Source organism: Mycteria americana, chromosome Z (assembly GCF_035582795.1).
Source record: "Mycteria americana isolate JAX WOST 10 ecotype Jacksonville Zoo and Gardens chromosome Z, USCA_MyAme_1.0, whole genome shotgun sequence".
NCBI classification, from domain to species: Eukaryota; Metazoa; Chordata; class Aves; order Ciconiiformes; family Ciconiidae; genus Mycteria; species Mycteria americana.
The window spans coordinates 5588022-5600677 of NC_134396.1; the positions used below are offsets into that span (position 1 = coordinate 5588022).

General features: G+C 40.9%; 1 protein-coding gene across 5 annotated transcripts in view; it reads right to left on the reverse strand.

Annotated features, from left to right (window-relative positions):
• Nucleotides 1-12656, reverse strand: part of ADAMTS12 (ADAM metallopeptidase with thrombospondin type 1 motif 12) — a 172252-nt gene that overhangs the window by 105712 nt on the left and 53884 nt on the right. For all 5 annotated transcript variants that reach the window (XM_075527122.1, XM_075527121.1, XM_075527124.1 and 2 more), the window contains one exon: nucleotides 1399-1573. In XM_075527122.1, coding sequence (XP_075383237.1) covers nucleotides 1399-1573 — 175 coding nt within the window. The remainder of the gene's footprint in view (nucleotides 1-1398; nucleotides 1574-12656) is intronic.

A 12656-nucleotide genomic window follows, 5' to 3' on the forward strand; every position in this document is an offset into this window, starting at 1 on the left:
GTGCAGCCAGTCTTTTTCTGACTCATTCTGCAAGACTTTGAAGGAAGATACAAGAGGTAAAAAGTGAGAGGTAGAAAGAAAATAAGCAGGCTACCCAAAGCAAATACACACCACGATCCCTGGTATCTCCTGTCTCCTCTCCATACTTAAAATCATTGCTTACAGATGTTATTTCATGCATAAAAGAAACGTGGAAGACAGTAGGCAAGAACATTTCCTCATTCTTCACAGGCAAATCTAAACTAATTCCTCTCATTTATCCCAGCAGTCATCAGAAGAAACAGAAAATCAGGGAGCTATTTTAGATTTAAGCCAAAATAGACATCAATATTAGATGTTCATGGTTTTTCAACTTCAGGCTTATTTGTCTAACAAGTAGATCTATTTTTATTTGTTGAAAAATAATAAGGAACAGTGTTCATATTAATTCTTACGGCTTCCCCTTACTTTCGCCTACCCACTACCACAGAAGATTGAATAGTTTCCCCCTAGCCATCAGCTTTCTAGTTTCCCCCAGCTCTCATTTCATACTGCTCTTGGCCAGCAAGCAAGAAGTGCAAAGCAGTTCTATGACCAGAAATACAGTCGGGTTTTGTTGTTTGCTTCTTTAATTTATCAATTCATATTAAACAGCAGTAAAACTTCAGCAGCAGTAGTGACTGAGGATTAAAAATCAATGCAAGATCCATAAATTTTTTGTATGAAGTCAAGCAAGTACATGGTTTTACTAAATAAACTAACTAATTTTGTAATTAGGAGATGCCAACTGCCCTCTAGATATACTCTTCCTTTCCAGGATAGTGTATTAGTTTGTTTTCCCAAAAGACACGATGCTGAGTATTAACTGCACCAGTATTTAATTTATTTTTCCTTATGCTTCTACAAAAAACACCTTGCTGTTGATGCCTTGCACACCATTTTCAGAACAACCAAAGAAAAGTCTTTAAATATTTTGGCAACTATGAGAGAGAATGTAGAAATACTAAATTTAAACCATGGATTAGAGGGGGGATATTTTACGTTGAGGACAGCATTTGCATGGAGTAAGACTATTTTATTAAAAGTAGTAATGACTGCAATTCTCGTCATCCCAGAACTACTCAAGAATTCAAGTCAAACTCACTGAACAGTTCTGGCTGGAGAAAAAAGTGAGAGGTAGAAAGGATCAATGGTGTGAAAAACATATCCCAGCAGTTATAAGGGGAATTTAAGTTTTCAGAAAGGAACCCAGATGGGTGGCTCCCAAGGTGTTTTGACTGAGATGCTCTCATTTTGCATAATCTCTTTTTACAGAATTTTAAAAAAGCCTGACAGAAGGAAAGGCACACACCACTGGAAAATAAAGCTGCTTAAAAAGATGCAGAAAGCAAATAGGCAGAAATCCAGCAATATTTGTACCATTCAATCCACATGCTTGCTCTTTTTCCATCGGGATCGCCCGTCTTCTCCTTAAAGCATTTTGAAGGATATTCGCCCCATAGATAATATGGGGATGGGGTGTTCCCTCTTTCTGTGGATGCTTTTTAATGGGCTCAATGAAGTAGTCTCCGTGGGGCAGATGGAAATACCCAGTCTGAAAATAAGCACAGAAGAGTTAATCTCTACTGTCCAGTACTGGAAGTCAAAAATAAAACAGATTCTTTTCATATCATTATCCCTGAGCTTTTCTTATAAGACAGTCATTACACTGCAGAAATACAAGAACAACTGGTTTTCAGCATTTATTTTGCTGCATACATCAAGGTTGCTTTGTACCTCACAAAGGCGTAACAGTCCAAAGGGGAATAGAAAAAATACCTTCTTCCTAATAACCTGAAATCCTGTATATGGCGGCAGAGGCTCCTGTATTTGTACAAAGCCACTGAATGGTCAAAAGTTAATTTGTCAAACACGATGCACTAGAAAGAGTTGCATCTTGTTCTTCTGGTGTTTTGCATCCATTCCCCAGAGACCAAGCCCTGAATAGAAGCTGTTTCATAAGTGCAAAGTGTAATTCTGCTCCTAGCTGCAATTCCTCAGTCAGATTACACAACCCATTAGACGGGCTGGACTGTGTGGTCCACTCTCGACTCAGACTACAAACCCACCCGGCCCGCAGGCTTCCAATGGAAGAAATAAGTAGCTTTTCATGAATTATAGCAAGCTATTGTGATCATACAATAGATCTGCGTAACAACGGCTGTAACATTTCTCATGCTATAGCTTCTGTATCAACCTCCCAGCTTTGACTGAGCTACAGGGCCTTTGATATCCATCTGGACTACACAGGCTTAGTTTACACCTCCCTCTGCCATGATCTAAGAGACACACGCAACCGGGCATTGCCTTGGTCCCTTGTGTCCCAGCATTTTTGCATGGATTGCTAACATTGCAAAACCATTGTATAACCCTTCCACTTCAAAACATACAGAGCAGTACTAAATCTAAAGCAAAGGATCTACTGACATCCCAGCCCACACCGGGGATGTGACAGGAGATTGAGGTATCCCACTCTTATGGCTTTGCTTTCTCTTCACTTTCTTGCCATGGTCAGTGCAGCCTTCTTAAGTTGCTCTGGAGAAGGAAAAGCAGCAACACTGTGTTCCTGCAGCTGCTGTATTCAAACTTACAAGGACAGACAAATTCAAAAATCCTTTTGAAACACTCCAAGGTCTTACAGTTTCCCTGGATAGCTCGGAAAGCCAGTACGAGGGTAAGGACAAGAGGGAAATCATACGAATGGAGGAAAAGCATTCTTAAAAAATAAGCAACCATGCTCTCTATGTACTAGGAGTCCAAAGGCAGCTCAGTGAGATATCCACACAATGTGCTTCAAAGTCCCCTCTACCAGATACCTTCTGCCTCCACAGGCTCAATGCATCCCCCAGCAAACTTGTACAAATAAATAACTGTGACTGCCATTTGACAGAGTTTGCTCAGCACTTCTTAAGAGAAGAAACTCTTTCCTTCCAGTTTTCCGGTGCAAGTCAAAGTTTAAAACCCAGAACTTGGCCTTGGTTTGAAGCCCTGGTTACACTCATAAAGTTTCACAGGTTCAGGGCTCAAAGTCACATAGTTTGCTCATCTGGGATTACAGTTAACTGCTTGTACGTTCTCTGTTTCATTTTTAAGAAAAAAGAAATCAAGACTTCTGATTCTTAAACATTAAATCAAAAAATGCTCAGGTTTCTTTTTAAATTATAAATCAAGGCTACTTTTGATATAGGAGCTGAGACACACTACAAAAGCAATAAATCCCATGTTCACATTGGATAAAGATGTCAGGCGAGCAGGAATGCCTATACAGAGGCTAGACCAGGAAATCGGTAGATGTGGCTTTCTTCCTGCTACTCAAGGAACCAAAGCACCATCACAAATCTTTGCCTATTCCTTTTCATTCCACAGGATTCAATCTTCCCTGGATATTCTGAAAGTCTCGGTTATTTGACCCTCTTTTCCTGTTGTGTTTTTTAAGCCAGTTGGAACCAGGAAGAACTAACCATCTTCACTGCAGACCCTGATTTTATAGGGCAGGCTGATTAGTTACTGGGCTACTGTGTCAAAGTCATATCTGTAAGAAGAAAGGCCAGCCAATCATATAAAAAATGAAGTATATTAGTAGCAACCTCATTTCCCAAGCTCCCCCAGCAATATTTGCATGTTAAAATTCATCTCTCCATCGAAGCTGTATGAAGCAGGAGAAAAAACAAAAATTTATCGTATTTCATACTGCACATGCACACAAACACAGATGACAGTAAATGCTGTTCAATGAGCCAGCAAACACTGGCTACGACAGAACCTGGCTTCAGACATTCCCACTGATATTTTTTTAATTATTGTTTTCGTAACATTATCTTTTTCAGTATGGAATATCTATTTTCACAGTCTTACAGCTTTTTTCTACAACAACTCTATCCCAAGTCATCCCTGTTTCAATACAGCGACAACACCCGCAACTAGGTGACATTCTGTGGACAACATTTGTTAAGGTCAGCAATACGACTGTACCGTCCCACCCACCTGTGGCAGAAATCCTGCCAGTCTTCCTCTAGATCTGGGATGGAACTAGGAGTTGTCCCTCCTGCCCTCCGCAGTAACTGCTTGTCTGCACTGGTTCATATACTGTTCTTGTCACTGTCATTGTAGCGCTTTCCAGGAATATCTGTGGCTACTTGACTCACGTCTACTGCATGTGCTTCATCCTTTATGTTGACAGATAACTGAATATGGGCAGAAACACAGTTAGCAGCACTGTCCTTCTCTGCATTGTAATTACTACCTTCCTGCTTGTCTTCTCTTTGTTACATGAGGCAAGGTCCAAGAGAAGCCTCCTGCACTTCATGCAGAAAAAGTGGAAATTTTTAATGTCCCTTAATTTCTGGAAGAGGCCATGTCTGTGTGTCAGGTCTCTCCTGAAGAAAGCTACCTCGGGCATGTGTAACTTTTACATGATAGCTTTAACATCTGTTCTTTAAAAGAGGTAGATAACAGCCAGAACTTTCATATTTGTCGGCTACAAATTGCTGAATCTTGGGAAGATAAGGGCTGCTCCCACACTCGACATCCAGACTGAGATGTAGAGCGTGAAGAAGTCTGAGGACCTATTTTACCAAGGAGACACTCCAGGCTTTGCAGAGTGTCATCAACTCACAGGTCAACTTGCCACAACAGCTCCTGACGCCTTGGGACTATCAGAAAATCTCTACTTACTGAAAAGCAACTAGGCCTGTAGAGGAGCAAAACTAAGCTGGAGCTAGAATTGCTGCCAGCTCAGAATAAAACAAGAAGAACCCTAGGTATATTTTCAGGTTATGCACAACTCTTCATGGTTGGCTTGGCAATACCGCTGGGCACACCCACACAGCCATTTCGAGGATTAGTGCAATGGTGCATCCCCACAAACAACTGATGGGATGGCATGGAAGTATATAAACCAGATTTGTCACCAAAGAGAGTGCAACTGTACCCGTCAGCCCACTAACTGAGCATTTCTGAACCACAGACGTGGCTTGTTGCAGTTTCTGTGGTTTTAGCTCTGACCTCACGATGACCAACGAAAAACCCTTTTAACCTCAGCCTAAAAAGTAGTTCTTGGGACAGGAGGATACTTCCTTCACTCCTGCTGCTTCTTGCTGGGTTGAAAAGTATCAATATTATGAATTCAAGGCTAAAAGTCAGTAGGCCAGTGTTCCGCAACAAACTCTTGGTTTAACCCAACAAAGCATTTGGGAACAAGGTATCCTTGCCTCTTTCCCATGCCCACCTACTTGTTCCTGCCATCAAATTATGGCCATGAGTCCCTCCACAGTGCAGCCTGAGGAGGGAGGAAGGAGGAGCAAGAATACATTGAGCCTGTATTGCCTCTAAATTCATTGTAACATGAACTCTGCATCTTGATTTAATTTATGGAACAGACCTGACATTCGCCATAAGACTGAATGTACATTCAGCACTTGGGAATCCTCATTAAAAAACTCAGTTATAAATCATCACTGTTGTGCAAAACTTTCTCCTGTTTTCTGTCGGACTACAGAGTAAAGCCCAGCTCTACTCACAGTATCTAAAAAATCTGCAAAGAAAAGGCTGGAGTGACACTGTGTTACTGGTCTTACACGGAAGATCCAGCAGAACATACAGTTTTCCAAGTACTACGCTTCTAGATAAGGTGACAGATTACAAGTTGTTAAAAAAAATCATTTGCTCCAAAAGTTCTCATGGATCCTAAATTCTAGTAGCAATAGAGTTTATTTAAACAAAACTGCCTGCTCTGTCTGTAACAAATTCCCCAATAAAGTAAGATATTTGTAAGCCATCTTTCCTTTCACTTGAACTTTGTGCTCTGAGAGTTTCTGAAAGAGTTTGAAATTTGGATGAAACCATCATCACTACAATACAAACTAAGAGAAATGCCATTACATCCTACATGGCATTTTAGTGCTATCTGCACTCTCCCCAGTAAAGAGAGCTGCCTCGATGTGTTCAGAGACAGTATATTGAACTAGGCCAGATCGTCTCTCTCCCAAGGTGTCAGTCAGTGTGTTATGAAACAACCCTCAGTACTCCCTCTTCCCTGACAGTTTCAACATACGGGTATTCTCTGTCCATGTTGCTAGCCTGAAATCAGTGCATGCGTTGCCCTAATTTATCTTGCAACTGCAGTTCTCATGGTGCTACAGCACGTGGAGAAAGTAAACTGGAAGACAAAATGAAAACAGAAAAAGTAAAATAATCTGAATAGATTCTCTGGTCTGTAGCCACTAGTCCAAGGGGAGATGAGTGTTCTTGAGATGAGTGTCTTAAATACAGCTCTGTAAATGTGGTACAGAAATGTTTCATGTCCTGTGTTATCTGACATACCATAAGCCAAAGCAAATTTAGGGCGGCTCAGGAACTGCAGACCTTTCTGCACAGACGTATTACGCTCATCACTGCAAAGGTAACTGAAGATTGATACCAAAAATGTGCATTACTCCATATCCTCTAAAAATCTGTAAAACATTAAGACATCTTCCACTTTTATTATTGCAAATGGCTGCACTGTGTGCCTAAACTTACCAGAGATGAGAAGATGACACAATGTTTAGCTCATGCAGAAGATCAGTCCTGGAACCTGCCTCAAAACTTTCCCCTAATTCTAGTACCATGTAATTTTTTGAATGTCTAAAAACATCTGCCAAATATTAAAAACATCTGCCAAATATTTGTTGCCTACAACAAAAAGAGGAGCTGATACCCTCCAGGAGAAAAGCTCTTCTCATGGCTATTCCCGGAAGCAACTGGAAGATAAGTTATGCATTTGTGTATCTTCTAAATCAAAATCCTTTATCCTTGCTTTGTTTATCCTGAAAATATTTTTTTTTTGACTGATTTGCTGTCAGGTAGAAACCATGGTTTTCATTCCTGTCCAGAATCATAAAGGAGGGCACACACAAGTTACACTCTAAGTTACAAATTTAAAAAATACATCAATTACACTATCAGTTGGAAATATAAAGACCCCACACATTAGCACTAGTGAATAAAATTATCATGGTTTTAACCCTGAGAAATGTGGTGTTCTCAGAAATAGTCCATTACTGTAAAAAAAAAAGAGAAATATTTCATATTTCAAATGCTAATCTACTGGGGGAAATAATACTTTTTATGAATACAATTTCCTGCTCTGTCTTATAGAGAAATATGTTATAGAGATACCTGTGTAAATTTATGGAAAAAGCCAATTAAGGAAATCAGAGTGGGAAATGCACTATGCCCACCAGTGCTGCTTGGGATGAAACAACTGTAAAAGTCCGCTTCCAGCGTGTAGATGTGCTTTCCAACAGCTTCCAGAGACTTTCAGCACTTACTGAACTCATGCTTTGCACTTGCACTTTCATCCTGCACAGGCTATACACTGAGAAATGAAATGCTGAGACCAACTGGAAGAAAACACCACCAATCTTCACATTAAACTTACTTCAAAGCACTCAGAACTGGCAAAATCCCCTCTGCTAATGACGTACTTCTTCAGTTTTGCTCTTTATATCTGTTCTTTTCTGACTCACAAACATAACAGCAAGAATTTTTCATTTAAAGTCCATCGGATTTCACGCTATGTATATATACAATATATGCTCTTTTTTTTTGGCAGTTTGTAGCATCATCCGCTTTTGAGTGCATTCACACAGCCCCAGAATACACAAAGGAGCACCGTTATGAAAGCCTCATCGGAAATAAGCCAGCCTTATTTATGCTCATTACAGAGTTTAGTTTTCACCACAGAAAAAATGACTGCAGCCAAGTTTCCCTCATTTAAACTTCTTTATGAAAAGCTACCGTGTAAAATAATAATAGAAATGGCCAGAAAAAGGGGGGGGGGGGGTGGTGGTGGTGTGTGTGCTTGTGTGGTGTGATGGGGGGATGGGGGGTGGTGTTTGTTTGTTTCCCTCAATGCCTATAGGGGAGAATCTAAAAATCTACCACATATTTTTTTTCTAAATTCTTGTTCTCCCCTCCCTCAAATCTCCCCCTTCACCCCCAAATTCTGACATATTTTGGCCAAAAATGTTCCCCAGACTGTATTTGGAAGTGCTGCTACATTACTTAATGGGATTTTTAGTTCAAATGCCTCATTATTTTGACACAAACAGCTCCCTGGACATGTCACATCTCCCACACTGCATGTCGCTCGCCAGGAGGACACAGTGATCCTGGGACACTTCTGACTCAAAGTTTTCAACCAACTTTTTTGATTTTCAGTAGATATATGCATTTTCCAGTAAAAGGCAGATATTTTTCACATATTTCTTTCGGTCAAAAGTTCGGGTGTTTTGTCAAAATATATCTACTGGCAGAATTTTTTCAATCAATTCCATGTGGGAAGCTGAAGCTGAGTCCTGTGGGAAGGGAAAAGAGCAGCTTTAGCCTTTGCTAAGGTTTTGCAATTGCAATGTTATCCCAGACAGGAGGGGCTGGAATTAGTGGGTGTATGTCAGGAGAAAAAGGGAGGGAAAAAACCAATTTGCAGTCTAAAGCTATATAACTGAGTATGTTGACAATAATGCCAAAAAATAACATCTGTAGTGAGAACAGTGTGTAACTCACTGAAAGCAGACGGCAGTATTTCTGACAATAGGGCAGCGACGGACTCTGAAAACACAGGGAGTTTTTAGAAGCGATGTGAAACAAAAATAAGACGACAAGATGCTGGTTTTACCCTTAAGTACTTTGCTCCAGCTACTTATTACAACTGTAATACATGGTAAGAGAAATTCAGTTTGAATAAAATAATTTTCTAATTAAAGAAAAAATTGCGCCATAGGAAACATGCATTACCAGAGAACTTCAGCCGCATATAAGCAAAACTGAACTGGTGAAGTAAATTATCTGTAAATATTACACATGCTGAGTTTATTTTCCTTTTTCAGCTTATGACTTAATTGCTTTCCATGTGTTATTTTTTCCCAAGGATCTTTCTCTTTGAGTTGTCATCTGTTCCTATCTCAGCCAGAACACAAAACCCATGACATGAGGGTCCAGGTAAAATTTCCACCTCTGTCCTCAGCTAGAGCTACAAAAAAATGGACGTGCCATGCCATTGCTCAGGCAGAAAGGAGGAAGTTGATTATTTGTTAGGTACTGAGAAATTTGACAAGAGACTTTTATGATCATTGCCCACCGAAAAGGACAACATTCTAGCTCTTATAGAGTTCTACAGAAAAAAAGCAATGCTTTCAGCAAATGGTGAAAAAGGTGCTATGACACTGGAACACGGCCTTATAGTTTTAACATAGCTTTGGTCCAAAATTAAAATAGCTTATTTTTCAGATGACAAGGTGAGTGAAAGAACAGGATACTATCATATCACAAGATTATATAGTCTTTTGTCACACTTGCTACCTTGTATATTTTAGAATCTGCCAGAAAACTGCTCAGAGGTGTTGGAAATGTGCAGACCTAGACCCTGCACGCTGTGGGCTCAGAAAATTCAGTAAGACAGAAAAGAGAGGGGGAAAAAAAAATCAATGCAAAGCCAAATTTACAGCAAGGTGGACTTCTGTGGCAGAAATAAGGTATCAAAGGAGAAAGAAGTGTCTGTTATCCTCCAGTTCTCAAGTACTTAACAGTCAGACTTCAGTCCTGAATGCTTCTGAGATAAGGGTCTTCCTGGCCGGGGACACACACTCAGCAAAGGAGAAAAGTCAAGTTTCTATGGTCATGTTGATCAGCTGCCATACAACCACTTACAATACATGATCACACAGCTGAGAGACTTGGCACAGAATTATTACTCCAGGTTATGGCATCAGCTTGCTGGTGACCACGCTCCATTTCTTCTTTTCACTGCACCTGAGCAGGGCAAATTCATTCCTCTTCCCACAGTTTAGCGGAGACGGGGACTTGGATGAAGGTTATCTAGGATACATTTTAAGAAGCTAAGGGATTAGAAATCCACCCTTTATGAAAATGGGTAAGAGAAGCAAACATTCCAAATCCTGCGTTCATTTGCTCCTCTGCTGTGCCCCAGAAACAGTTCATTAAGCAATACTGATAGCCAGGAATAATTTCTGTGGATCCCCAAGTCACTGTGAGCTTTGCATCTCTTACAGAATCTGAAGTACCCTGGCTACATTCATTTATACTCAAGGAAATTATCTGTGAAATTAATCTTATGTGGGGATTCGAGCGTGCTCACATGAAAAAAATACACCTTGGAACACGTAATTTTAAAAGACATCTTTGTTCATACTTCAGGTCATGGTGTCCTCCACTATCAATCTTTACTGTCCATCCTAAAAACTTTACTTCTTCCAACTATTTTCTGACTATCCTTAGAAGAAACAGTCCAGGTGTCTTATTCATACATTCACTTGTGTGTGCCCTCTTGGCCACGGCTGTATTTGCATCATAAAAATATCCCGTCTTACTTCTTTTCTTATGATAAAAGATCCACAAATGAAAGATGATAACTGTGTGCCTGTGAAGCTGCTTAGAGCCTCGTTAGTCTCTCTACAGGCTTCTGCTTTGAGATCTCCAGCAGCTCACGAGGAACATGAAGCTGTGTTCCCACAGCTTCTACATCTCCAGCTGTATCACAGTGCCCAGCAGCAGTCACTTCATGTTGTCCAGTTCCCAGAGAGCCTTTCAGCTTCCTTCCACATTCTCATGTTCTACTTTTTGAAATATGTCTCATTTGATTTCCTTAAGCCAGAACTGTCCTCCTTTGCTGCATCTAAAGATCAGACGCACCATTAAATGCCAACAGGGTAAAAATTTATTGTCCATTAGAGGAGATTTAGTAACTAGCCATTTCTATAGTCTTAAAATACAGCAAAGATGACACTCAATAAATTTTACACAACTTCCAGTGCTGGTTATATTAAGTTGAAACAAGCCTGTGTTCGCCACAGGCTGAGCATCCAGCAGGGATATTGCATGGCACAGCTGACTCTTAATTCATTAACACAAACACAGTTTGAATCCTTACTCTATTTACCAGTGTGATTTCCACATTGCAGCTGAGAAATGGACTACCAAAGGCTCTCTGAAGCACAGCACACTCCTGAGATCGGGGGCACCTTTTATCAACCTTCTCTTTGTCGCTTGATTGCTGACAAGTCTGTTGCATCTTTGGAGAAGACAACGTTGCAGTCCTTTGGACTGCCTAGTCTGCCCAAAGCCAGTAAGGTGACACCCCACTGGGACAGGCTGAGTGGATGGTGTCTCATCTGTGCCCTGAGCCCATCACACAGCAAGCCCATCACCCCCAAGGATGAAGCTGTGGCCGCGTGCTCCCCCCGCACTGCGTCGGCAGTAACCACCAGTCAGGATCATGATGGCTGCATTCAGCTTATGCTGGACTTTGGGTACAGATGGCAACGCAGCAGCCAAGGGCTGTCTGGAGCAAGAACCCAAACGTCTTGCTGGTATGCAAATATGACTCTAAGTCAATCATCTTAAATAGTGGACAGCCCAGGGCCCGTTGGGCTCTCCCGCACGGCAGCGGGCTGCACGCCAGGATCTCCCCTTGAGCAGGGACCCCTCTCAAGGTTACTCCTTGAGGCTGAGAGATTCCTTGCTGCAACAGGTCCTTGGTAAGGGACTAATAGCATGCTACACTTTGAAATCTTAGCTGAGTGATATAAAGGGCTGATTGCACATATATAACCCTTTAGACATAAACCATTGACCAAGTCTGAGACTAGGATTGGATCCAGCCGCACCTAGACTCCCCTCTGAGAAGGAGTTTAGAAAGCAAGAGAGTCCTTTCCGAACCTCATGACTGAACAGGTCTCCCTGACAGTTTTGTCCAACCCTGTACTCTATGCAGTAAATAATCAAGTGTACCTTGCCATTGAATCTTGTTAAACCACTGCCGCATTTACCATTGAACTCTGTTAAGTCACTATTTTATATCAATAAAGTATATTGTTGCTTCTCTCTTACGAGTGAAGTGCATTCTCACTCTATCCACGACAAAAGGGCACCCAGAAGTTTTTCCTCCTGCAAAAATGAGCTAGGTCACATGGGGCAATCCATCAAGCAAGGAGTATGAAAAACTAGACAATATAGCCTCAAGCCCTACCACGGGGTGAATCTAATAGCAAGTTAAATCTACATTAAAAATCAATAAACTTTGCTATCCAGCCTGAAGGACACTCTGGTGAACAATATCACAATGTTTTTCTGAGTCTTTGACTCTTCCTTCTATCCATGTGTTCTCCCTCCCCCTTCTTCCCTGTTTTTGTACTGGAAGTTTTAAGGGTGTGTGCAGCAAAGGAAAAAAAAAAAAAAAAGTGTTTCTCCAGGTGCAGGAGGCTTACTTTGACTTTAGGCTCAAGAGGGTGAGACTCTTGCAAGTTCTGACTTCATTTGGGATCCAAAGACAACTTGGCAAGTGCCACTGTTCCAAAACAAAACAAAAAGTTTGCCCAATTCCTCCAGAAACGACCTTTAGTTTGGAAGAGTAGGAAAGAGCAACAGCTGTTTTATTCCTGGAAAATACTCTTGGAACATCTAATTCGTATCTTTCTAATTAAACTTGTTCAGAAAGCACTGTATCCACAGGGCTTACATTGTACAAATAGGTTTTTTTCCATCTCATTAATATCAGAACAGCCTCTCATGAAAACGAAAACAAACACTATAAAAATGGTTTGTACTACCCAGCATTTGAAATCCCCTCTGAGACTTTT